Source organism: Carassius gibelio, chromosome A8, assembly GCF_023724105.1.
Source record: "Carassius gibelio isolate Cgi1373 ecotype wild population from Czech Republic chromosome A8, carGib1.2-hapl.c, whole genome shotgun sequence".
NCBI classification, from domain to species: Eukaryota; Metazoa; Chordata; class Actinopteri; order Cypriniformes; family Cyprinidae; genus Carassius; species Carassius gibelio.
In genome coordinates this window covers 26564360-26591606 of record NC_068378.1, presented here as the reverse complement: position 1 = coordinate 26591606, position 27247 = coordinate 26564360, and the positions used below count along the sequence as shown (strand labels likewise).

Below are 27247 nucleotides of genomic sequence, written 5' to 3'. Positions count from 1 at the left end.
TACTACTCGTCAGTATAACATTAAACATGATATTCCTTGAATCATAAATAAACAGGAGAAAACAAATATAGTTTTTAAAGAAAACACAAATTTGAATGTTTAATGATAATTGAATGCATTTTAACTTACATTAAATAATGATCCGTTTGAATTTATCAGCAAACATTAACAAGCACATTAACTCATGTTTCTAATTCTGAATAAGCATTATATAATGTTTGGTTTATTAATGAAAGTTAATGCTAAAATAATTGCAATTCATTGATTCTTTTACAGTTAATTCTGAGATATAATCTTAATATTTATAACTAATTATAAATATTTATAATTAATCATAAATATTTCCCCTTTGAGCTAAGTTGTTGGTGGTGTTGTTCTTTAAAGCCTTTATGGAATGAGTTTTTATTTTCTGTAAAGCTGCTTCCTGTATTGTGAAAAGTGCTATATAGATTATTTCAAATTGAATTTAATTTTAATTGAATTTCCAATTGGAGGCACACCCACTTCAGACCATAATTTTTCTTGAACAAACATTTGTTGGTGATATTTTATATGTATATTTATTTATTGAAATAAATAAAGGGATGATGAGAGGTCCAAAAATGCCAGTCTTAAATATTCAGGACATAAAGCAAACTATGGAAAGAATGTGTAAATAAACATCAGGTTAACTCCCTGTTCTAAAGGATTTCCTTGTTCCTCATTCATTCACACGGAAGGGAAAGCCCTGATGTCTTTAAAATGACCTTCTTGATTTTTGAGATTCCTGTTCGTTGAACTTCATGATCCTTGCTGGGGTCAGTGCTTTAAGTCTGCTTTAATGTTCAGTCTGAACCTGGAGCTTTAAATCTAAAGCTTATAAGTTTCAAATTACATGAGGTATGTAACAATCAAATGTAAAAATTTATTATCAGTCAGGTAAATATGTATTATGCCAATTGCACAGCCAATCCAGATATATCAACTCAATAAAAAACATACATTTCTCAAAGATGAATCTAAGAGATGCATATCTGACTTTTAGAAAAATACATAGTATGGAGTGTGTGAATAAATTTTTTATCACGGGCTCGTTCCGGATACAGAAAGCCCAGTAATGTTTTGCCACTTCGCTTATATACCCAGACCAGAACAAAGAAATCTTCAGATCAGTTGGAAAAAGTAAAAATAGCTTTTGGTAGTTGGGATCTCATAACCCAAAAGGTCACATTGGGACGTCTCCCACATCAGAAGAACAGGTTTTGATTTGTTTATTCTTGCCTGTTCTGTTGATGTAAGAGTGAAACCACCTTACCAGTCGCACCTGAAGTTTTTGTATTGACCACACATAAAACAGCTTGAAACAATAGATTAGTGAAATTTGCAACACTGATTGAGACCTTAGGGGAAGATCAAAGTGTCTGAGGTTCTGTAATTCTTACACCAATATATTATAAAGTAGAAGCAGTGAGTAACACAGCCCAGAGGGTATTCACTTACTAATATTTGTACTATTAAAAAGCAAACTGAACGTACAGTTGATTGTCAAGCGTGACTGCATTTTGGTAACAACCTTCATCAGGTACATTTACAGCATTGTAAAATTATCCAGTATTTCAGGATTTCAGATTCTGATTTATTTGTCTCTGATGTAAGAGTGAAGTCAGGTGGCAGGACAGACACATGAAGGGTTAAAAGGAAACGATCGGAGACAGCGATAACAACACAAGCTAGGTCTGAGTCTGACACACACTGAATCTGTAGGATGGCTCCTGCTGTTTTACTCATCGGCTGTCTGCTCGCCGCAATCAGCTGCTTGACCACAGGTAACATTCACATCAACTGCACTGTAATCTGTGTCAGATTTGAATTTAGTTTTAGTTTTCATTTACAGAATTAGTTCCACTGATTGGCTACGGATACTAGAACTACAACATCAATTGCCTCTTACCGACTACAACACCACCTAAACCTGCACTAACTACAACTAGAGCTGAGTACTGATACAGACGATTTCAGTTCACAAGCATACTGTGTATGTAATAACAAAATAGGTGATTGTAGCATTTTATAATCATTGCATTTTATATCATAAATCTTTCATAAATTCTCATTATTTATATATTGCATTTCTGATTTATTTTTTCTCTGAATTGTGAAAATAAAAATAAATTACTGTATTTATTTATTTATTTTTACTATGTGACTAGTCTTTTGTAGCCAGACCTTCAGACTCAAGGTCTAGAATGTATGGCAGCTTTGATTGGCCGAGGCCCGCCCATGAGGGCGTTTGACTGACATGTCAAACAACCAATCACAGTTCGTTTTGTTCTTTGTTACATTCTGAGGTGTGGAAATGTTTCCAAAATAACAGATGGGTATGTAAATATCTAGAACATATTTTAAAGATTCTATGCCACAAACTTATTTCGCATACTTTGGAAATCCAGCATTTAGTTGATCCTGATAAGTGCTCATCGTCACAGTTGTAAACACTAGGCTTTCTTCTTTCATGAAGTGGTTTGGCGCCACGGTATCTTTTTTTCCAGGTGGAACGTTAAAAAACGCGACACACGTGTCTCGCAGAAATCCTGTAGAATTCAACCAATCCAATGGCGACTTCGACACTCCTTAAGTGTTTCTACTTTTGTGTCCCATTATGCATCAGACATTTAGCCAACGGTCCATGGGCATGACATCTGAGGCTGAGACTACTATATGACCAAAACAAGCTTCCATAGTATACAAACATTTGCATTATATTTAGCAATATACTAACAATATACTAACCTTTCCAGAAGTGTGGGCACTTCAATAAATGTACTAAGGCAAATCTAACGGTCTGTGACACAAGCTGCTTTTATTGCAGCCGAATGAACAATTACCAAATTTTTGTTAATTTTTGTTTATTTAATTCTATTGTATAACTTGTAGTACAGATAAAAAGATGTTCGATCTCCAGCTGAAGTGCCCATGAGCTCCATTAAAGGGCCTCCATCCCAGACCATTCCCACTGTATCCCAGACTCCATTTCCCATAATACCCTCTGCCCAGGAACTGATTGCATCAACACCTGTTTCCTATCAGTGGGACTATTAAAGCAACAAACAAACACACTCACATAAAAATTAAATTAAATTAAATAAAAAATTTACATAGGGAAGTCTAGTTTAACTGTTTGTTACTGAGTGTTTTCTATGAATACCTTGCATAGTTTGCCTTGTTTATGCCTTGCTTTGCCTGTGTTTTGGACCATGGACTGTAATATTGTTTTTGTGATGGTTTGCTGCCTGCCCTGGTCATTGCCTGTTTTTGGATTACTCTTTGTCACACCTCAGATACTGTTGTTTGCTGCTGTTGGACCCTGCTTGTTTTGACCACGATCTGTATTAATAAAAGCTTGAAGTTGGATCTCCTTTGTCATGGCCAGTCTATTACAATAACAGTAAAACGATCTCACTGTCGAACATGATTAAACTAAACGTTTTGTTTGAATTATGTGATATCATTGACATAATTTAAAAGCTTATACTTTGCTTAATCAAAAGTATCATAAAACAACTATTTTCTTTTTCTTTTATTTTTTAGCGTTTATTGGATGCGAGGCATGATATAGTTAATTTTGTTTACTAATCTCATACTTAGGATTTAAAGTCATTAGAATCAAATCATTAGAAGCTTGCAATTATCCCTATACTCAGTTTATGTGTTGGCCACATGTTTGCTCTCTGATTTTCCAGAAGTGACTGGTCAAACTAGTTATGTTACCTCCACCCCTGTAACCACACGACCTGGAGTGACCAATGCAACAACCACAACTACCACTCAAGCTCCTCTCCGTAAGTGTTTCTTTCATGTATTTGTACAATAAATCACATTGTATTCATTGTCACATAATCCACAGGAAATCATTCTTATATGCTGATTTGCTGCTCAAGAAACATTTCTGATTATTATCTGTGATAAACTGTGATTTGATGAATATATATTTTCTGGTGTTTGTGATATATTGTATTTGTTCACTGTGGTGATCTTTTTCTGACAGATGGAAGTTGTGCGAGTCCTGATCTGTGCTGCTCTGGACAGAACAACAGCTGTCATCGTCTGAATTGTTTTTGTGATGTTGCTTGTCTGAGATTACGTGACTGCTGCCCTGATTTCAAACCCACCTGTCTCACAGGTATTTCCAGAAAGATTCAGAAATGACACAAGCTGTAGTATTCAGATTGTGTTTTACTCTGTATTACATTATTTTAATGTACTTTACTGTGATCAAGTGCTCTTTAAGAGAGATAAAGTACTGCAAATATACTAAGAAACTTATCAATCTTCACCTCTTTCCCCTTTTATAGTAAAAAACAGCACAAACCCAAACAACACTTTGCCACTAACAGGTTTGTTTTAATCTTATTATTATATGTGAATTTGTATTATTATTTTAAGCTTTCTAGATAATTCAGTCTGCATTGGATCTCAAATGATGCATCCATGTCCTGATAACTGAAAATTCTGAAAACTCGGAATCATTACACATTTGGTCACTGACTCAATTTCCGGCAACATGACAATGTCCTCACTCTAACATTACTACTGGTATTCATGAACAACAGCAGATATTATTTTTTCTGACATATAGGGAGTAAATGTTTCACTGGAATGCAATATGGCAAGCCGTTTAACATTTAATCCTTAAAAACCACTACTTTTTTAGCTACTTATATCTATTTCATTAGGTACTAGTACTTATTATTTAGATACTAGTGCTTTATTAGCTACTAGTGCATATTCTTTAGGTATTGGTAACTTTTTAAAAGATACTAGTATTTATTCATTAGATGCTAGTTCTTATTATTACATACTATACATATTAATCAGATATTCTTACTTTTTATTAGACACTAGTACTAGTTCATTAGTTACTATGTATTAGATACTAGGACTTATTCATTAGACACTAGTACTTATGTCAAAAGTGTTTTGTAATTATTCTGTTGTTACTAGTAACATGTAAAAAAATCCATTGATTTCTGTGGGGATCTGTCATTCAGATATCAACTTTCGTTTCTGACTATTATGTATTCCAATAGTGACAAGTCAAGATACGACTAGTTATTCATTAGGTACTAGTACTTATTTTGTAGATACTAGTACTTAATATTAGATACTAGTACTTAATCATTAGATACAAATACTTAATCATTAGATACTAGTATTTATTATAAGCCCCTAGTAATTATTCAGTAGATACTATTACTAGTACTTACTTTTTTAACTAAACTCTACAGTGGCCATTCTAACTGGTCATAACATAAGATGAGTAAAAAAGCAGCTGTGACTCATGAGATAAGAATTGTTACTACTAACAATTACAAAAGAAACCAGTGTCTAATAAATAAGTACTAGTACCTAATGAATATTTAGTAGTATGAAAAGTAACAATGTTTAATAAATAAGTGCCAGTCTCTAATGTACACTCACTAGCAATATTTTAAAAGACATTAGTCATTACTGGAATACATACTAGTCAGTACTGAATAGTTGATATCTGAATGACAGATACAGTTCTGAAATAGTTACTAGTCACTATTGAAATAAGTACTAGTATCTAATAAATATGAACATGAGTCTAGTGAATTAGTATTTTTTTAAGTTACAAGTACATGAAGAAACACTAGGTGCTAAAAATAATAGCAGTAGTGTCTCATATAAATAAGTATTAGTACCTAAAGTAAATAAAAGTAGCTAAAAAAACGTACTAGTGCAAAATAGATACTAGGGCATTTTAAGAATTTAATGTTAAAACGGCTTGCCATACTAGAAATATTTAGCAATTGAGACAGTTCTTAAAAAGTGCACTGACTACTGAGCTTGGGAGCTGATTGAGATGCAACCTAACTGTTTTGAGGATGGATTCAACATCTAATGTGTTATCTGAACTGCTCCTATAGGAACATGTTCGCATCCGACTCTGTGCTGCAGTGGCTTTGACTACAACTGTTTCAGAGGATGTTTCTGTGACGAGTCCTGCAAAATGCTCAACGACTGCTGTCCCGACTACAACAGCACCTGCAGTAAGAACACATACAGTATATGCAGATATAAAGACGTTGAATTGAATCGAAAGCTCTCTTTGGGCTTAAGAATGTTAACACAGTGAGATGATTGTGTTTAGTTAGAATCCTGTCCTTGATACACTGCAGTCAGAATCACTGTAATCAATTTTGTATTTGCTGTCAGATGATTCCGGTATGAAGTCCTCTCAGATAAAACATGCAATGCATCTGTGACTTTCTCTATAGGTTTCAATAGCACAACTACAGCTCCACCCTTCAACTCCACTACAACTCCCCATCATATCTCCACTGCAGCTCCACCCAAAGGTAATTAGTAGTAGTACACATTGTGTAGGTCAAGTTTTACCACCACTGTTGCAAGTGAAGGACAGTGAAACCTGAAATAATTATGTGATTTGTTTTGTTATTTTGCATGTTTTCTAACAGCACTCACTGTTCTGGAGGTGAAGGTGAAGATGTTTTTGCCTGAAGAAGAGCATCACGCTGCACTGCTTCAGGTAAGAAGAGCGTTTCTGACTGTTTGACTGCGTCCAGGTCACATACTTGATAATGTACCTAAAATATACTTAGCTGTAGGTATGTACTGTAAAACAAAGTATATCAGTGCTTGGAAAAACTATAAAACAAATCACTAGCATCAAACCTCACAGTCATTGTACTCTTTCATTGTATACGTCACAAATAGTGATTCTTTTGGCTGAAATAATTTTTTTAGGGTATCTATTCTGTGCCTGATCAGAAATCCTAGATGACTGATTCCTGTTCTAAACCATAAAAGTAAATCTTATGAATTGGTACACAGCGTTAATATGTTATTTTCTCACTTCCTGTCATCTTTTTTTCCCCCACTCAGGTTGGCACTGTGCTGGAGAAGTTGTTAAAAGAGAATAATACTGACATCTACTCTTTCAAAGTTACGAAAATTAAACGGGTATCTCCATAGGATTGATTCAGAAGTCAGAGAGAGGAACAGACGTGAATAAGTGCTCACCGCTGCTGAACTTTTACTATATAAAATTATATTTGTTGTGTACGTGTTTCTGTGTATGTGTGAATCAAACTATGAAAAGAATGTGTTAGGAAACTACTCGTGTTACTCTTGTACCTCCTTAAACTGTGTGGAAGGGAATCTGCTGCTGTTTAAACATTGTTTTCATTTCTCTGTTTTTGAGATTTGTGTACAATGATCGCAGTGAAATTATGAGGAAGAGCTCTTATGAAACACATTATGAAACAAAAAGACAATCTTATTTTAGACCAGACTGCTTCCTCAGGACCAGGCACCAGTGTGAACCGGCTTTATAAAATAAAGTCGTCACTCGATTTTTAATCGCGTACGGTTTCAATTAGTTCTGACTTTTTAGGACATTCTCCCAGACTTAAGCATGTTTTCATTTAAGGAAATAAACACAAGGAAATAAGTTTTTGCTGCAAGACTCCTGAAATCTCTCAAATGACTTTTATTTTGTAATTCAGTGTGAATTCACAAAACACTCGCTGGAAAAAAATATAATTAAATCTGAAGTATTTTTCATACAGAAGACAAACAACACTTTCCATTTCACAATTTATAAAAAGTCATGCGAAAATAATATACAAGCATTTACTGTATAAAAACAATAATTTAGCACTTGCTGATCCTGTATATAAAATTTTGTAAAATATGTTAAATATTATCTAACTATTAGATCTGCGTTGCTAATGAAATTTCGCAGTCGAACAAGTCGTATTAAATACAGACAAATGAATGTGTTTGGATCAACGCAGCACCAAAATAAATGTCCCTCTGTCCCAGCAGATGTTTAGTGTTAAAAATAACTATGATTTAACATCACAACAAGCATTAATAAGCATCACATAACATTCAAAAGTGCCATCTCACATCTTCACTATTAAAAAGCAAAGCAAACGTTTCTCTATTAACACTTTAAAACATGAAGTACTTTTAAAAGATCTTGTGCATGAAAGTTTTCCCTTGTGCACCCTTTCCCATGTTGAAGGGTGAAAATTGAAGGCCACGTTGTGTGTTGTAAATTAAAAACAGTCTTTGGATTCAGATTTCTTGTCCTGTGTGCAACATGATATACAATGACCGACTCACAGCATCAGTTTGCATTCCCACGTCTCCTCCTCAAATGCCACTCAAACCCTCAGCAGGTCAAATGTAGAGTCCAGTAGGCGAATACGAGGCGTTTTCCTCACCACCTTATTTTCGTACCCAACAGTGGCTGTGTTTTGTGTGAGTGATGTATGTTCGCGTCTCAGTTCGCTCTCATCTTGCTGGAGATCCAGTTTGTGAAGTTTGTGACACGTGTGTAAACGCCCGGCGTGTCTTTCTTCCCGCAGCCGTCCCCCCAGCTGATCAAACCCATCAGAGTCATCCTGCCGTTATTAGGACACACCAGAGGACCGCCGGAATCCCCCTGAAGAGCAAGCAGGAGAAACCGATCACTAAAGAAGCAGAAACCCCTCATGTAATGCAAGCAGAGAGGCTGGATGTGTGGTTACCTTGCAGGCGTCGTCCAGGCCGCGCGTGTCTCCGGCGCACAGCATGTTTGGGGTGACCAGACGGCCGGCCAGTTTCTCTGAGACACACCGTTCCTGCGGCCACAAGCGCACACGACCGCGCTTAATTCGCTCCGAGTAAAACGGAGAAACTGAGAGAGAGAGACGATGACAGAAGAAAGAGACAAATTATCATACAGTCCCTCAGTGACTTCAGGGGTTTTTGGGCTATCAAGAAGCACTGAAAAATAAAAAAAAACTTCTTAGTCTTTTTTTTTTCTTTTTTTTCAGTTATATCTCAAATATTTCAAGGTTAGGAAGCTGTACTTAATTGTCCCAGAGGGAATTTTTTCTCGTGCTCAAAAAACAGTCACTGCATCACAACTCTTGAAAACTAAATAAAAAACAGACATTAGTATTTGACTCACTTAAATATCTATATCATTATGCTGCACTGGCAAATTTTCCACTCATTATTATTTATAATTTTACTGCATTGGCAAGTATTCACTTATTTTAATTTTAATTTTTCTTTATTTTTACTGAACTTGCAGATGCTTTCACTTATTTTTTATTTCTTTACTGCACTGGCAGATGCTTTCAAATATTGTTATTATTATTATTATTATTATTATTTTATTTTTATATTTTTATAGCACTCACAGATGCTTTCACAATTTTTTTTATTTTATTTTATTTATTTATTTTTTGCCCAGGCAGATGCTTTCAATTGTTTTAATTTTTTCATATAATATATTTTTTACTGCATTGGCAGATGCTTTCAATTATGTATTTTATTTTAAATTTTTTACTGCACTGGCAGATTCTTTCAATTATGTATTTTATTTTAATTTTTTTACTGCACTGGCAGATTCTTTCAATTATGTATTTTATTTTAAAAAAGAATTTACTGCACTGGCAGATGCTTTCAATTATGTATTTTATTTTAAATTTTTTACTGCACTGGCAGATTCTTTCAATTATGTATTTTATGTATTTTATTTTAAAAAGAATTTACTGCACTGGCAGATTCTTTCAATTATGTATTTTATTTTAAATTTTTTACTGCACTGGCAGATTCTTTCAATTATGTATTTTATTTTTATTTTATTTTTACTGCACTGGCAGATGTTTTCACTTATTTTTATTATATTTTATGTTTTACTCCACTGGCAGATGCTTTCACTTATGTATTTTATTTTTTATTTTTCTTACTGCACCGGCAGATGCTTTTAATTATTTTATTTTATTTTTACTGCACTGGCAGATGCTTAGATTTTTTTTAGATATTTAATAAAATACGTTTACTCCACTGGCAGATGCTTTTACACTTATTTCATTTTTATTTGTATTTTTTTACTGAACTGGCAGATGCTTTCACTTATTTCATTTTTATACATTCATACTAAAGACAGTTAACGAAAACAAGTATGAATTTCCTTTGCAGTTTTGCATCTGAAATAAATTCTCTGAAGGATTTTCTAAAAATTCTAATTTGAAGTGTATTAATATTTTTTTTCAGCGAGTTATGTACGTCTGATAATGAATCTTACACTCTTCCTCTTTTCCGTAGCCAGAGATCTCACACTCTGTCCAGTCCGGTAAAGCCAGGTGTGGTTCTGGTAAACACGCAGGCAGAACTTCTGGAGAGTGAATGGCACAGATACCGAACTCGCTCTTCAACTTGAGCAGAGCTGAAGACATGAGGAACACGGCAGGAAATCACTTACAACTCAAGTGGCATTTAAAACCTCACAGATACTGAAATGATGATCAGGTCACATGCTAATATACTCTATTGGTATGAGCTACTCTTTCTTATATTCTACTGTTACAAATCATATCAAATTCCACATTTCATACTTCTTTCAGGATTAGGCAATAGATTGTTTTTCTAAAGTCTGAATTTTAATGTTAAATCAATTTACACTACCATTCAAAAAAACCGGTCAGTAAGATTTTACTCAAATTACTTGTGGATTCATCAAGGACGCATTAAAGTGATTAAAAGTAACAGTAAAGACATTTATAACATTACAGAATATTTCTGTTTCAAATAAGTGCTGTTCTTTCAAACATCAAAGAATCCTGAAAAATAAAATATATGATGGTTTTCACAAAAATACTGGGCAGCACAACTATTTCCAACATTGGTGATAATCAAAAATCATCATTTTAGAATGATTTCTGAAGATCATGTGACAGTGAAGACTGGAGGAATGATGCTGAAAATACAGCTTTGATCGAAGAAATAAATTACATTTTACTATATATTCACATAGTAAACAGCTTTTTGAAATTGTAAAAATATTTCACAAAATTAAGATTTTTACTGTATTTTTGATCAAATAAATGCAGCCTCGATGAGCAGAAGAGACTTATTTCAAAATGTAAAAAAAAAAAAAAAATCTTACTAACCTTAAACTTTCGAATGTATACAAAATATATCAAATGTGAAAACGTAATAACTGTGTCCACGACAGCAGCTGACTGTGAGCAGACGATCTTGATAATCTTGAGATCTGATGTGTGTGTGTGTGTAAGAGTCCAGAAAGGATTCTAGTGAAGTGTGTGTGATTCGTCAGTGACTGATCTGAGGACTCACCGATGTCATTGTCATACGTCTCGTCGTCGTACTGCTCATGAATCCAGTATTTCTCCACGTCAAAGATCTGCTCGCTGCTGGAGTTCTGGAGCCTGAAGGTTCGGCCCAGAACCACTCGAAGACGCTTCTCATCAAACCTGAACACAGATTACAGAAGACAAAAATATTTCAGGAAACAAAATAAATCAGTACCTTCTCTAAATTTAAAAATATACACAATGGGTTGCATTAGCAAAACTTTAAAATAAAAATAAAAACTAATGCAATATCCATTACTTTTTAAATCAAATAATCTAAATGAAGTGAGTTTATGCTCAAAACCAGAACTAATTTATTTCAGTGGAATCTGAAAAATCAACAAAGGGAAGCTTTCATATACCCTACTGATATTATATTTGTCCATGTTTTAAGCATAAATAATTAAGCATATTTACATTGAAAGTTAATGCATCTTGATCTAAGGATGTTTAGATTTTTTTTATATCGAAAAATATGGAGAAATATGCTCACCGTTTTTATTATTTTTTATTCCAGTTTTAGTTATATTAGTACATCGAAAGGCAACTCGCTGCAACAAAACGTTTTTAGATTTTATTTTGTCAGTTAACAATTATTTCAAGTAACAAAATAGTTTTTTTAGTGGTTTTAATAGTAGTTTTAGTTTTGTTAGCTATAAGAAGCCTGGTTTAAATAATGTACCTTGAATGTGCAATGCTTCACGCACTGATAAACGATGGTTAACCGTATCTGATTGTGATCGGCAGATTGCATGCATGATTTTTTTTATTCTTGACGTCATGGAGGAAACAAGACACACACACACACACACCTCTCCTGGAAGCAGTGAGCGGCAGAGAGGATCCAGCAGGAATCGATGAGGACTCCTCCACACAGGAAGTTGTATGATTTGGCGCGTGGCAGATAGACGGTGATGGCGGCTTGCCACGGATGCTCTCGGATATCACTGACCTGTCCTCCACGAATCCTGAACATGGGCAGAGAGTTTGAAGGAGCTTCAGCACGCTGCCCGCAGGATCCTGAGCACGAGAGACAACGATCACAGTCACAGAGACTCTTCGTTTTCTTTATGAAATATGAAAGTCTCGATGTCTTTCAGCGTCTCACCGTGATTGTTGGATGTTATCGGGGCTCGTGGTCCGAGTGTGGTGATCGATGGAGTTTTCCTCGCTGTGGAAGAAGACAAATGTGGTTAAAAAAGCACACACACAGTTTTAGAAAAAGAAATTTAAAAGACCGATTTAAATCGAAAACCAAAACATGAGGCACACATTAAGTCCACATTACATTCACACAGTTATTTAAGAAACCCAGTTCAATCAAATACTATTAATAATAATGAAAAATAAAAATTAAAGCATGATAATAATACATTTTTATTTGATTTATCTATTTATTAAAAGTCAAAACAACAATAATAATAATAATACATTAGTTAAAGCAAGATAACAATAATTATTTTATTTTCTGTTTGTTTAAATTTTGTGTTATTTGTTCACTAATTTATAATATTTAGTTAAAGCAATAATAACAATAAAAATTATTATTATCATTATCATCATATAATATTTATTATTATTATTATTATTATTATTATTATTATTAACTAATTATAAAACTAATATAAATATATCACTGTTGTGAATTTCAATTCTACTTTAAAATAAAAAAATGATTATAATAATTGTTTTTACAGTATATTTACAGTATTAATGTTTATGTCTTAAATTCTTCTCAAGCTTTGCACATACCAAACAAGGTTAGAATTGTTAACGAAAACCATAAACAAAAACATTTTCATTACTTGAAATAAAAATAAACATTAACTGAAATAATAAATGAAAAATGTAACATTGTTTCAGCTAGTTGTCAAAGCAACATTCCTCGTTTTCACTTAGTTTAACTTGATGTACTAGAATAACTAAAACCGAAATAAAAACTAAAACTATCGACATATTTGATGAAAAGATAAAAACACACAATAAAATTAATGAAACATTACAATTAAAATACTAAATAGAATCGAATAGAATCTCTCTGATACCAAAGTAACACTAAATTCAAATCCTCATGGTTTTATTTCAGTGGAATACATGCGTAAAGCTATAAACTTTTCTCTTCAAAAGTAGTGGAAGTTATACGAATGAGAACACCTTCTGCGAGGAAATCTAACACTCCTCTAAGACTGAAGACTGAAGCACATCTCTGCTCATAGATCAGTGTTTAATATATTGATCAGGTGTCATCGCAGCAGACTTACAGCACTTAGGGATGTCACACAGTTCCCAGGTCAGCTGAGACCCTTTATAGACGTGACACCAGGGGCCGAGGTCACCGTCCGGGTTCCTGAGAGGGAAAACAGACAAAAGTTTTAGATGAAGTGTGCAGTCCTGGCTTCTGATGCTTTAGAAACACTGAGGATATGACTTCACAGTGTTTTTACCACACGTAAAGAATTTTAAAAGCTACTTCTGGGCATAACTACTGTAACTTCTACACTCCAAAGTAGAACGCTAAAGAATTCCACAGAATTAGGATGTAACATATAAAAAAAAGTGAGTGAATGCATAGCCTTTCACAACAGCAAGGCTACAGCAACAGCAATTGAAATTTCAACAAATATTTTCAATGTCGAACGGTCACTTTTGTGTCCAAAAGCATGAAATGTTAGTTCGAAAGAATGCAAATAAAGAGGATGGATTTTTGTGTAATAATATTTCGATTGTACATAAAGCAAGCTCTTTTTTACAAAGCCATAACAAAACATAACATGCAAGAAAAAATCAATTGTGTGCACGATTTACAAAATTTGTGCACATGATTACTATTGCATTCCGTCGATTTGCTAAATATTGTGCATGATTTAGCAAATCGAGGGAAGAAATTAGTAAATCATGCGCACAATTTATAAATCGAATGAACAAAATAGTAAATCGAGGGTCAAAGCAATAGTAATTGTGTGCACATTTTAGTACATTGAGGGAATTAATTAGTAAATCGTGCACAAAATTTAGCCTACTACTTTTTCTTGCATGTCATGTGCGGGGCTCTGTACTATTTACACAAATGCACTTTTTTTTTAAGTTGCTCCAAGTTTTGTGCCATTTAAAAATGAAGGAAAAATTTCCATCCTTAAAAGCAGATGAAAAAAGTAATGCCTTAAAAATCTCTCTCTCTCTCTCTCTCTCTCTCTCTCTCTCTCTCTCTATCTATATGTGTGTGTGTTTCGTTGTACCTGCAGAAGTTGTGGCTGCCGATGCCCATCTCTCTGGCGTCGGACCTCCAAGCGTTGTAGATCTTTCGAGACACTGCGGGTGAATCCCACGACAGACACTTCAATCCGCTGCGTGAGACGGCTTTTGTCCCTCTGTAGGTCTGACCTGATCTGCGTCTGCACTCTAGATAGGGGTCTGAAACGACACCGCTCTAATTAGCACACACTATATGGATATGGATATCTATGTCTGTGTGTGCTGAGTGTTTGTACCGATTACGCAGGTCGGTAAAGAGCAGAACTCCCATGACACCTGAGCCTTTTTATAAACGTAACACCAAGGTTTATTGTCTCCATCTGGATTCCTGAGGAATAAAACACAACCCAAACATGATTATTAGTAATGTACTCACCGACAACACAATGCAGCTCAATGCATGAAAGCAAACAGTATTTTTTTTTTGGTTTAAAAGCATGGTGAAATCAATTTTTTCAATTGCATGGAAGAGCAATATGACATCAGTGTTTAATCTCATGCATTAATAAAGAAAGGCTGGAGGAGGAAGTGCATGTGCACCTGCAGTAGTTGTGATTTCCCAGTCCCAGTGTGTTTGCCTCTGGTCTCCCGGCAGTGAACTTCTTCCCTCGGAGTGAGCTGGAATTCCAGTTAATACACTCCAGTCCTGACACACTCGTGCTCCAGGCGCCACGGTAACCTGACCCCTGACCCCTGGAACATCGCTCAGCTGTATCTGAGAGAAGAAAAAGAAAACATCTAAATGGGCCTTATTGATGCTCATGTCATCAATTATTGCATGCTTTTGTTGAATGATTACACATGTATGAAGGCGAAAGTGAATCTCAATGAGCCACTAATCTTACTAAAAAGTGTATGTTTAAAGTAAATCTTTAAAACGAAGTTACACTAGTTATACTTATTCTACTAATTGATAATACTAAAATAAGTTACACAAATTTTACTAGCAACTAATAACATAACAATTAGTAAGTTACAATGCTAGCAATTAATAAACAAATATAGTAAGCTATACTAGTTACTCTAATTATACTAGCTATCGATACAAAAAAATTGCAAGCTATATTAGTTACATTAATTTTACCTCCAACTAATGACACTAAAAATATAAGGTTTTACTACTCATGTAATTTTACTGGTAATTAATGTACTAAAATGCTACTTATACTAGTCGCACTAAATTTGTTAGCAAGTAATGACACTAAAAAAGTAAGTTATACTAACTACACTACCAACTAATAATACTAAAAATTATAAGTTATATTAGTTACGCAATTTATTAGCAATTAATAATGCTGAAAAGGTTAAACTACATATACTAATTATACTAGCAGCTAATAATACTACAAAATAGTAAGTTATACTAGTTATGCTACTTGTACCAGAAAATAATAATACTAACAAATAGTAAGCTATACTAATATACAAAAGGTAGTAAATTATTCTAATTATCTAGCAAGAACTACTACTAAAAACAATACATACTTAGCAACTAATACTACAAAAATAGTGCATAGTACTAGTTACGCAAATTTTACTAGGAACTAATGATAAAAAAAATATAAATTTTTACTACTTATATCAACTAGTGATTCTAAAAAAGTAAGTTATACTAACTACACTAGCTACTAATAATACAAAAAAATATATGTTATATTAGTTGCACAATTTATTAGCAATTAATGATACTAAAAAGGTGGAACTAAATATACTAATTATACTAGCAACTACTAATACTAACTAATAGTAAGTTATACTCAGTACATATCTAGCAACTAGTACTACAAAAATAGTACATAATACAAGTTATACAAATTTTACTAGGAACTAATGATACTAAAGATATTACGTTTTACTACAAATTTTACTTGCAAGTAATGTACTAAAAGACTAGTTATAATAGTCACACTAAATTTATTAGCAACTAATGATACTAAAAAGTTATATTAGATATACTAATTATACTAGCAGATAATAATACTACAAAATAGTAAGTTATACTAGTTATACTACTTATACCAGCAAATAATAATACTAACAAAAAGTTATACTTTTATACTAAAAATAGTAAATTATACTAAATTTTCTGACAAGTACTACTACTAAAAACAATACATATCTAGCAACTAATACCACAAAACTAGTACATAGTACTAGTTATGCAGATTTTACTAGGAACTAATGATGCTGAATTTTTTTTTAACTTTTTACTACTTATGCTAATTTTGCTTGCAAGTAATGTACTAAAACACTAGTTATACTAGTCACACTAAATTTATTAGTAACTAATGATACTAAAAAAGTAAGTTATACTAGTTATACTAACTAGACTAGCAATTAATAATACTAAAAATTATAAGTTATTAGTTACACAATTTATTAGCAATTAATGATACTCAAAACGTTACGCTATATATACTAATCAGGCTAGCAACTAATAATAGTAATTAATAGTAAGTTATACTAATGTACTAAAATAGTAAATTATATTACTTTTCTAGCAAGTACTACTAGTAAAAACAGTACATACCTAGCATATAATACTACAAAAATAGTACATAATACTAGTTACGCTAATTTTACTAGGAACTAATGATACTAAAAATATTACTTATGTTAATTTTACTGGCAAGTAATGTACTAAAATACTAGTTATACTAGTCACACTAAATTTATTAACAACTAATGATACTAAAAAGCAAGTTATACTAACTACACTAGCAACTAAAATGACTAAAAATGATGTTATATTAGTTGCACAATTTATTAGCAAGTAATGATGCTGAAAATGGCTAAACTAGATATACTAATTATAACTGCAATTAATAATACTACAAAATTGTAACTTATACTACTAATACTAGCAAATAATAATGCAAATTTTCTAGCAACTAATAATACACAGCAAAAATGAAATAACATAGAAGTAAAATTAGTATAACTAAAAAGCCTCTAAACAGTGATCACCAGCTGTATTTGCTGCAAGGTCAAATGTTGATGGCTTACTGATTTCACACTGTGTTCCTGTAAACCCGGGAGGACACTGGCAGATGAAGTCATCGGAGTAAACAGCTTCTTTACACGTCCCTCCATTATAACACTTAGACACAAAACATTCTGAAAAACAGAATAATAAACATCTGTGTGTCTATTGTGGACTATTTCTGAGTTCAATAAATAACATTTATTTGATTGCATAGAAATGCTATTCTAAGTGTGCTACGAACATTTGTGGTCTTTCCAAAATATACGCAATGAATTCGGTGTAAAGTGGTTTTGCATAATGATAACATCATTTTATATTTAGAAATATAACAAATTTTACAACATAAGGACCAATAAAATCACACATGTTTTTAATTCCAGTGATTTTTCTGTGACCGCAGGATGACAATATAGTTTGGATCTGCTTGAGCCAGTGACTCATGGGGAGGAGACGCTCAAATGTTAATGATTTGAATTAAAATTGGTGGAGCTGCACAAAAGTTGTGTTTTTCATCCAGCGGACACACACACACACAAACACACACAGTGGTAGAGTGTGTGATTACTCACTGGTCACTGGTATCTCATGACAGCGTACTCGTCCCCGTGTGGCGCAGCGGCAGAATTCAACTTTCTGATCCTTCCATCGCAGCCATGTTGCTCCAATGTCTCTGACCGCGGCCGAATTGGCATCCACACAAGTGTCTGACACACACAGACAAAAAATGGCACAGAAATTAAGACATCATGCTTGTGGTCGGGATAGATGCAAATTAAATGACTCAAGCCTTCTTCTCCTCCTCCACATCAGATGAGGGAAGACAGAGAGGACAGAAAGGACAAAAATAATGAAATACAGAATTCAGAGCAGAAGACACAGTGTTGATGTGTTTGTCCTGAATGCAGTGTGTGACATGTATGTGTTTCCTGTGTACATAGCGCCCCCTAACGGACAACAACATACTGAGGTAATTTTTGGTACAGCATACTAAAACATTACTATATTACTTTTACAGTTACCATCTTGAAAACAGCTAGCTATTAGAGGAGCCATAATAGCATATAACACAATATCATAGCCGTTTTAAATTTACTGTTAAGCTACTGAAACATTAGGTTAGTAGATTTACAGCCAAAACAAGCTACTGATGTTTCAAAGACTAATATAGACACGAAATCTAAATCTTAAAGACATCTTCTAAACTCATGTTCTAGCCTTGATTACATTTCAGAAAACCTCTCATAAGAAATATAAAAGTATTTTTCAATTGCTATCTGAAGTGAAGTACAAATAGAACAATTTGATTGGCTGATGAACCTGACAATCAATTATATTCCAATAATCGTGAATCATTCATACTGTCAAGGAAAGCTGGAAGGGGCGGGGCTTAGACTATGCATAGCTTTAAACAAATTCTGATCGGCGTTTTCTCTCTTATGATTTTCCCCACTCTCCTGCATGTTGACAGCGGACAGAATCAGAAATAAGCAAATAAGTAAAAAAATAAGATAAATAACATGGAAATGTATTTATTTATGTGTTCTTCTGGCCATGTGAGTTTGCCACTGATGCATACCATGCATAAAGTAAATTAGCATAATGCATAGACAACATACTGCAGGAAAACATGCAGTACATGCAACATATCCAGAGATGAAGTTTTAGTCATTTAGTGGGATGTTTATTATCAGTTGTGATTTGTATTTTTGGTGAATTACCTCTACTATATTGTTAAAAAGTAGATTTTTATTGATGTGATAAATTATGATTAGGAGATACTGTTTGTTCTGTCTATTCTGCACGTACACATAACCTTTATATTTAACATCGAGGGCCGCAATGGAAACAAGCCAAGGGCTTTATTGTGTTTTTATCCTTGACAGTTTTTTCTAAAGTGTATGGAATACTTGTATTTTGTACAATTTTATAAACTTGTCAAATAAATTTCAATTCAATTCAAGTTAAAAGAATAAAACTCACCTCTATATGTGCGCGTGCCTCTCTTCTGTCTGATATTCAGCACCTGTCGGAAATGCAGAATGTTGTTCAATCTAGATACTGTATAATCCATTTACTGTACATCTCTCTTAAACACACACACACACACACGCACACACACACTTACTGTGGGATCTGCAGCACAGAGCAGAGCAGTTAGAAGCTGCAGCATCAGGTTTAGTAATAAATTCATGTTGACCTGAAGGTTTCTCTTCTGCAAAACAAAAAGATTTGTTACATATTTCACGGAAGAATGTTATTTCTCATATGATGCTCTTTCATATCTTAATGGAAAAAATGAACTAAAGCAATAAAACACATAAATAGAAACATAAAGAAAATATTCAACAGAAGTACTAAAAATATTTCACTAAATCTTAAATGGAAAAATAAAAACTATAAATTGAATACCAACTAACAAAAATGTGCCATGGCATCAGCAGAAATGCAATGACAGTCTGTTTCCACTTCGAAACCGAGTTTTGTGGTAATGTGTTGGCCTTTTTCAGTCTAAACAAAGAAAGGGTTTAATGGCTTTATGATCTGTTTTTCTTTCGTCTGACATTGTGAGCGTCCCCTGAGGAACAGAGACTCTAACAATGACCACAAAACAGAGAAAAGAGTCTCTGCTTCTGAAAGAAATTAGTCATGCACAGCCACATCTCACACACACACACACACACACACACAGTGGCTCAAAGAAGGTGTAACCGTATTGTGTGTGTGTGTGTGTGTGTGTGTGTGTGTGTCTAATAAAGCCAGACAGGATGTGTATGGGTGTCTTGTAAACATATGTGTGACATGAGAGAACAATGGAGTGCTTCTGATATGTAAAACTATTAAATACTAATATATGTTTGGATATAAAACACATGTAGAGTATATGAAATTCATGCAACTAATGTAAAAAAAAACTCATTAATAAAATTATTCTCTTAATCAACATTTCAAGGGCAAAATCCAAAAACAGTGTAATACACACTGTGTCTATTAGATTACAACTTAAACCAGTTTTTCCAGCACTCCTCAGCGCAACGGTTATACATTTTTAACAATTATTATTCAATCAGCACTGACGGATTAAGGTGGAAAAAATCCCTGTCACAACTGCTTCTCTTAAACACCACTGTGAATCAAAATCTTTCTCGGATGCTTCTCCATAGGAAAATCCCCCAAGAATCGTTTCATTTCTCATCAAATTCTTCCAAGATCACTATATGTCAGTGTGTGAGTCACTTGTATTTGTTTATTTGTCAGAATAAACACATCTGCCGCAACGTTGGCGTTAAATGCAAACACAAAAACTCATGCACATAAAGTAAGCACTCGTGCAGTTTAATGCAGCGGTTAGTTGCATGTTCATAAAGGGCGTTAAACGTTACAGAGACCATAGTGTGCAGGAAACATATGGACCCAGCTGACATGAGAGAGAGAACACACACACACACACACACACACACGCACAGACTCAAGAGAAACAACACAAGCGGATCTGTCTGACCTGATGCGAGCCGAGCGTCTGCAGAATGATACAGCTGTAAAACCTCACCCGCTTTTCTTTCTCTTTCCCTCTCTTCTCCCTTTCCTTCCGTTCTCCTTATTATTTGACCTCATCCACAATATGCAGCAGCTCTCATGAGTCAGTATGAACTCTCTCTTTATGAGTCACTTACATATAAAACCACAGACAGGCAACGGCCTCAAACTTAAGAGTATTTTGTCTACAACCTTAGTCTTAAACTTGCTCAGCATCAAACTTAAGAGTATTTTAGACTTTAAACTTCTTAAACCCCAACCTTGAGAGCATTTTAGTCTTCAGACCTCAACCTCAAACAGAGTTTTTGTTTGCAGATAAAATTCTGAGTATTTTCGACTGCAAACTTCAACTTCAAACTTGACTGTTATTAGTTTTTAGATTTTTCAACCTCATACTTCAGGATTTTTAGGCTTCAAACGTCTTCTCTGTCAAATTTGAGTATTTTGTCTTCAAGCTTCTTCGATCTCAAACTTAAGAGTATTTTTCCTACAACCTTAGTCTTAAACTTCCTCAGCCTCAAACTTAAGAGTATTTTAGTCTTCAGACTTCAACCTCAAACTTTAGTTATTTTGTCTATACAATTCTGAATAATTTTGACTGCAAACTTCAAACTTGACTATTTTAAGTCTTGAGATTTTTTATTATCTCAAACTTAAGTAGTTTTTGTTTATAAACTTTTTCAATATCAAACATCAGTACTTTTAGGCTTTAAACTTCTCTGTCAAACTTGAGTATTTTGTCTTTAAGCTTCTTCAATCTCAGGCTTAAGAGTATTTTTAGTCTTAAAACATCTTGAACTTCAAACTTAAAAGTATTTCTATCTTTAAATTTCTTTGACCTCATTTCAAACTTCTTCAAACTCAAACTTGAGTATTTTTGCCTTAAAGTTCTTTAATCTCAAACTTACGAGTATTTTTAGTCTTCGAACATCCTGAGTGTCAAACTTAACAGTATTTTTGACTTCAAACTCAAACCTGAAGTGTTTTTTGTCTATACACTTAAGCCTCAACCTTTCAAAGTTTTCAAATTTGAGAATTTCTGACTGCAAAATTCAACCTTCAAACATAAGTATTTTCGTCTTCAAACATCTCAAGCTCAAACTTAAGAGTATTTTAGTATTTAAACTTCTTCAACCTCACATTAAAACCAGTTTAGTCTTCAGACTTCAACCTCAAACTTGAGCAGTTTTGAGCATCTTGAGTATTTTTAGGCTTCAAACTTCTTCGATCTCAAGCTTAAGAGCAATTTTAGTCTTCGAACATCTTGAACTTCGCACTTAACAGTATTTCTGTCTTCAGACGTCTTCAAACTCAAACCTGAGTGTTTTTGTCTAAAAATTTCACCCTCATACTTAAGTCTTCAAAGTTATTCATCCTTAAACATTTTATTTTTGTAAAAGTATTTTCTCTTCGAATATAATCCTCAAACTTGAGAAAAAATTTTTCAGTTTACTGTCTAAAACATACTTTAAAACGAGACATATTCACCTGAGAGTTAACACTGCACAACTTATAAAGCATTCAGTACATGCATCTTGAATACAAGCTAATGCAGAATCATTAGTCTTGAATTCACAGCATTTTAAGCATAAAAATCATAGTCATCACAAATCTTTAAATGTAACAAAACAAGTCTTAATATCCTGTATCAATTACTCCTCCCAAATCTTGTTTTAAGGATGTCTTTACTGGAAAAAAACAAGTTGTTTCAATGTTGCAAAGGGAGAACATGCAGCATTTGATATTAACATGCACACATTTGTGTGTGAGAAATCTGATCCTTACTGTTGGCCCTAAAAGCAGAACACAGCACCATTGTCTATTAGACGGAAACACGTGGGAGAGAACAATAAAGGAATAGATTGCTGCAAACGTGATGAGTGAGTTGAAAAGCTTGTAAAAGAGTGAAGCTGAGTCACCACAGAAAGAGACACACACACACACACACAGCGTCCTCATTACGAGTCTGTCTATCTGTCCTGCATCTGTCCATCTGTAAGCGTTCGATAAATTCGAGGGCTGAACCGGCGCAGGATAAGAGAAGCTGCCTGCAATTTGAAGCAAAAACAACTAGCATGTTAACGTCAGCACGAGCAGACCTGGTGAGATACTGTATGAGCAGCGTAAAAGGAATCTGACTCAAACCAGCAAAGAGCCACCCAACACAGCAGTGTGTCTGTAAAGCACAGATCTTATGCATTAGAGCGTGCTGTAGATGTGCTGACTGTGAGCCGACTGCAAACATTCACCACAACTGGGATCTTAATAAAAGCCAGAGGCGGTTTGTAGTCATTCTGGTCTGGTGGGTTAACACTGCAACCGTCTTTAGATTAGGATCAGTCTTAAAGTGTGTGTGACACACGGTATCTCTCATACGAATGACGTTTTTAGACGCACAGTGCTGGACGTTCACGGCACAAGCATGCGGTTTCGTAGCTCAGGAGATAAGAGCGGATTTACACACAGCAGAGAGTTATTCGAGGAATAACAAATTCCTGAAAGTTAACGTCACACGAGTCTGAAGGAGTGAACATGAATTATAGTCTGTACTGTAAGAGTCTGATGACTGCAGTGTACTAGAGTAAGCAGATCACAAGCACAGAACCAAAACTCTACATGCATTTTATACACAAACTGTGAAAATACAAAGTGCTCCTTGAGGTTAAACTTAAATTAACACGTTTGACTCAAACCAAACCAGATCAACCTGAATATACAGAGCTGCTCCATCATAAGTCACTTTCACACGTTTAAAGGCAACAACTTCACATTTACAAATTTTACAATGTATAAATAAAATTAAAATTTTTAATATTAATATGACTGAATCAATCTTTCAATTTACAAATATAAAATGAGTAATTGAAAGAATCGGATATAAATAGCTGCTTAAGGAAACAATTGCATGTGTACAATTTTACAGTGTATTATATATATTTCACATGCTATACAAGTTTGTAGTATATGCAAGTACAATAAATGCATAATTCTTTGGCAGTGTCTCAAATCCCAGTGTGTATACTATTATATCCTACCTGTATGTAAGTAAGGTTTTATTAAACAAATGCTCAGTTTGGCATATGTTATGCACTGTTAAAATGATAGGTAACCAGAAATATGAAATATGATGTGTGTGTGTGTGTGTGTGTGTGTGTGTGTGTGTGTGTGTGTGTGTGTGTGTGTGTATAAAATGTAGTATCATTCAATCCTCAATCAACCTGAATACATGAACTTACATTTCAAGAAATGAATCAATTTTAAGAGCCTTTAACAAGTATAAATAATAGCCTACTGTAAATGTTTACGTGTTTGCTGTATATTAACTGTCAAAAGTCATTTAATATGCAATTTTGTAGAATATATAACTTAAATAAATGCGTACTCGGTGGTGTCTCAAATCCCAGTTCGCTACACACTATGACTGATGCATGTTTTCCTGCATCAGGTGTTTTCCGGATCGGAACGTGATGCCCCCCCAAAAAATGCTGCTGTCTAGGAAGGCAGCTCTGTGTGTTTTGAAGCACTGCGCTGTTCTGGACTCAAACGCGTGAAACGAAACTTGTTTAAGCATGAAATAGCGCGTGTGTTCGCGTCTCACCTCCCGAAACAAGCGCGCTGTACTCCGCTTCCTCCTCAGTGCGCGTGAATGCGTCTTAATCCGAAATAAAGCGTCTCTCCGGATCTATCTCCTCCGTGTCTGTGTGTCTGAGCTCGTGAATCTCGGGGTATTTATTTCGGAAGTGATGCTGATGCGGGGCGGGGAGAGGGACAGGACTGCCCGATATAAGTGTGTGAGATCAGTGAGTATAATGACATGCATGTCTGTGATGTAGGCTAATACTCAACATAAGTATGTGGGCAAGTGAAAAATATACTCAATGTTCGCATTGCATTGAAATAATTTCTCACATTTCACTGCTGGTTATATGTGCTATATATAATTTTGTATGTGACGAATAAAAATCTTGAATCTTGAATTAGACAACATCAAGAGTCAGTTATTTTAAAGCAAAAAAAAAAAAAAATGAATAGGCCTAACTCATTGAAATTCATTGAATTTACTATTTTTTTATGGTAAGTGGTTGCAATCAATTAAATAAACACATTTAGCTGAAAGTTACTCAACTAAATTAGTTTATTTAAATATCACTAAAATAAATTGATTGTAACTACTTAGCTACCATAAAAACATTTAGTAAATTCAATTAATAAATTTTTTCAGTATACTTTTTATCTCACAATTCAGACTTTTTCGCAATTCTGAGAAAAAAAATCTGAATCGTGTGATATTTACCGGCAATTGTGATAAAAAAAAAAAAAAAGAAGGATAAACTGAATTGTGAGGGGGTGGTGGGGAACGGGCAAGAAGTAGCCTTATTTTATTTATCCTATTTATTAGAAAAAACATTCGCGATATTATTATGAAACGATTATTTCGAGAGTTGTAAATTCGGAATCTGAATTCTGAGTTTATATCTCTCGAAATTCTGAGCGAAAAAGACAAAATTACGAGATAATAACAATTATCTGGCTAAATAACAGACAATTATCTGGCTATTGTTAAATAACAATAAACTGGCTATTTTGGCTTTTTTTCTCTCTCTCTGAATTTAACTGCAAGCCCAAACTAATACTGTGAGATAAACAGTACTAACTTTATAAATAGGCAAGCGAGCAATTTTCTATGAGCCAACAATTCTAGAAGACAATGCCAAACTACACTGTAAAATCCAATAGTTTACCTTACTGAGATTTAATTAGTTATCTGTACTTAGTTGTTATACATACTAGGTTTTATTAAGTTTCAGCTACTTTCAAGGCAAATAAAACAATTTACTTAATGTTTTGAGTGACACTTACTTAAAATATTCAAGTAGCCACAAAGGAACCAATGACATTAATAAACCAGTGAGAGGCAGCAGTGCACTAATATGTTGCTAATTGCCAGGTTTATTTTATTTTTTTTAGCTCACCATAATAGTGATTAGCGTATTTATGTTACTATAATTTTCTCTCTATTAATGGAGAAATGCACCATGAAATCAGAGTTATTTGATTTCAAAGAAAAGTAATAAATAGGTAGCTTTTATAAAATGTTAATCTTTTAATTAAAGCATTTTTTTGTGTGTGTTTAATAATGACCTTTTTTAGATTTTATTTTTCATAAATACCTTGATATGCTTTTTATATAATCCTTAAATAGTGAGTGGAAATATGCTGAAGTCACACACAGACTTAAACATTCATCACGTGAATCACAACAATGGTAACAATTCAATTTAATTTATTTTCATTAATTGTAACAATAGCCATTTTATTTGCTCTTTTTGTTGTGCTACTGCTGACACAAGAATTGGCAAATAAAAACAACGACTTTAAAACAAAGCAACTGCATAATTTATTCTGCGCAATGCATTCTGGGAGTCAATTAAGATAACTTCTTATGTCATACAGGTAGTGCTCTTCGTGAAGTCAGTGAGTTAGTATTATATGACTCAAACATGTTTATTATCCGATTAATGTTACACTCAGATTATCTCCTTGTTTCCTCAAGTATTATGCACAATCAAAGGAAACATCTGTATAAACCGGAGCTTCATGACGTCACATCTACGCCATCTTCATCACTCACACCCGGACATCCGTGAGCGGACGCAAGTGACCTCTAGAATTTCTCAGATGCGGCAACATGTGATCCTTAAGAGCATCTGATTAAGAAGATTTATTAGTTGTTTACCCCACTGCTGTTTATTTACTCAGCGATGACATGTTTCCACCGGCCACATCTGAGAGATTCTGCATCGCTCAGGACAAACTAGCCAAAAGATCCAATTCAGTCATAATGCCACAGGACTTCAGGCTTAGCATCATCCCACCGTGGTTATTTAGGGTCACAGCCGATCTTGTAAACTGAAAATGGGCCTGTAAAATGAAAAAAAGGGCAGTGAAGGAGGTGTCTCCTAAGAGCTCTGAGACCCAGTCAGATCATCTTATGCAATAATAAAAAAAAAGTATTTTAATACTGATTTTGTTTTCTATTGAGGACATGCATGCAATTGTATTAAATCAAACATGAACTATTGACATTTTTAGCAAGGTCCAATAGTATGTGACAATTATGTAGAAATTGGTATTCAAACGTCAATCCTTCGACAGAAGAAAAACAACAAATGAAGGAAACTTCAGCTTTCAAGGCTGAGAAGGGTTATATCTGGCACCACAGGAACTCACTCTTTTGGAGAAATGATCCCAACAGGATGCAGCAGTGGTTCAAGCGTGAGAGATGGAGGAGGAA

The 27247-nt window shown here is 34.1% G+C and overlaps 2 protein-coding genes across 3 annotated transcripts; one reads left to right on the top strand and one right to left on the bottom strand.

The window, feature by feature from the left end:
- The first annotated feature begins 1681 nt into the window (after nt 1-1681).
- LOC128019163 (ectonucleotide pyrophosphatase/phosphodiesterase family member 1) lies at nt 1682-7379 on the top strand. The gene is made up of 8 exons (XM_052605216.1): nt 1682-1805; nt 3720-3818; nt 4025-4159; nt 4332-4373; nt 5928-6050; nt 6279-6359; nt 6480-6550; nt 6907-7379. The coding sequence occupies exons 1-8, from the start codon at nt 1745-1747 to the stop codon at nt 6994-6996; spliced, it is 702 nt and encodes a 233-aa protein (XP_052461176.1). The 5' UTR covers nt 1682-1744; the 3' UTR covers nt 6997-7379.
- A 116-nt stretch (nt 7380-7495) lies between these two features.
- LOC128019060 (tissue-type plasminogen activator) lies at nt 7496-24691 on the bottom strand. Of its 2 annotated transcripts, none has more exons than XM_052605014.1 (15): nt 24551-24691; nt 19544-19630; nt 19399-19441; nt 17988-18122; nt 17439-17549; nt 14973-15147; nt 14669-14760; nt 14417-14591; nt 13442-13527; nt 12289-12351; nt 11993-12200; nt 11164-11300; nt 10112-10252; nt 8562-8710; nt 7496-8476 (listed from the first exon to the last, which is right to left on the bottom strand). In XM_052605014.1, the coding sequence occupies exons 2-15, from the start codon at nt 19607-19609 to the stop codon at nt 8315-8317; spliced, it is 1743 nt and encodes a 580-aa protein (XP_052460974.1). In that variant the 5' UTR covers nt 19610-19630; nt 24551-24691; the 3' UTR covers nt 7496-8314. The 2 variants fall into 2 exon arrangements, with proteins under 2 accessions (XP_052460974.1, XP_052460973.1); XM_052605013.1 differs by lacking the exon at nt 24551-24691 and adding an exon at nt 19836-19872.
- Nucleotides 24692-27247: the final 2556 nt, after the last annotated feature.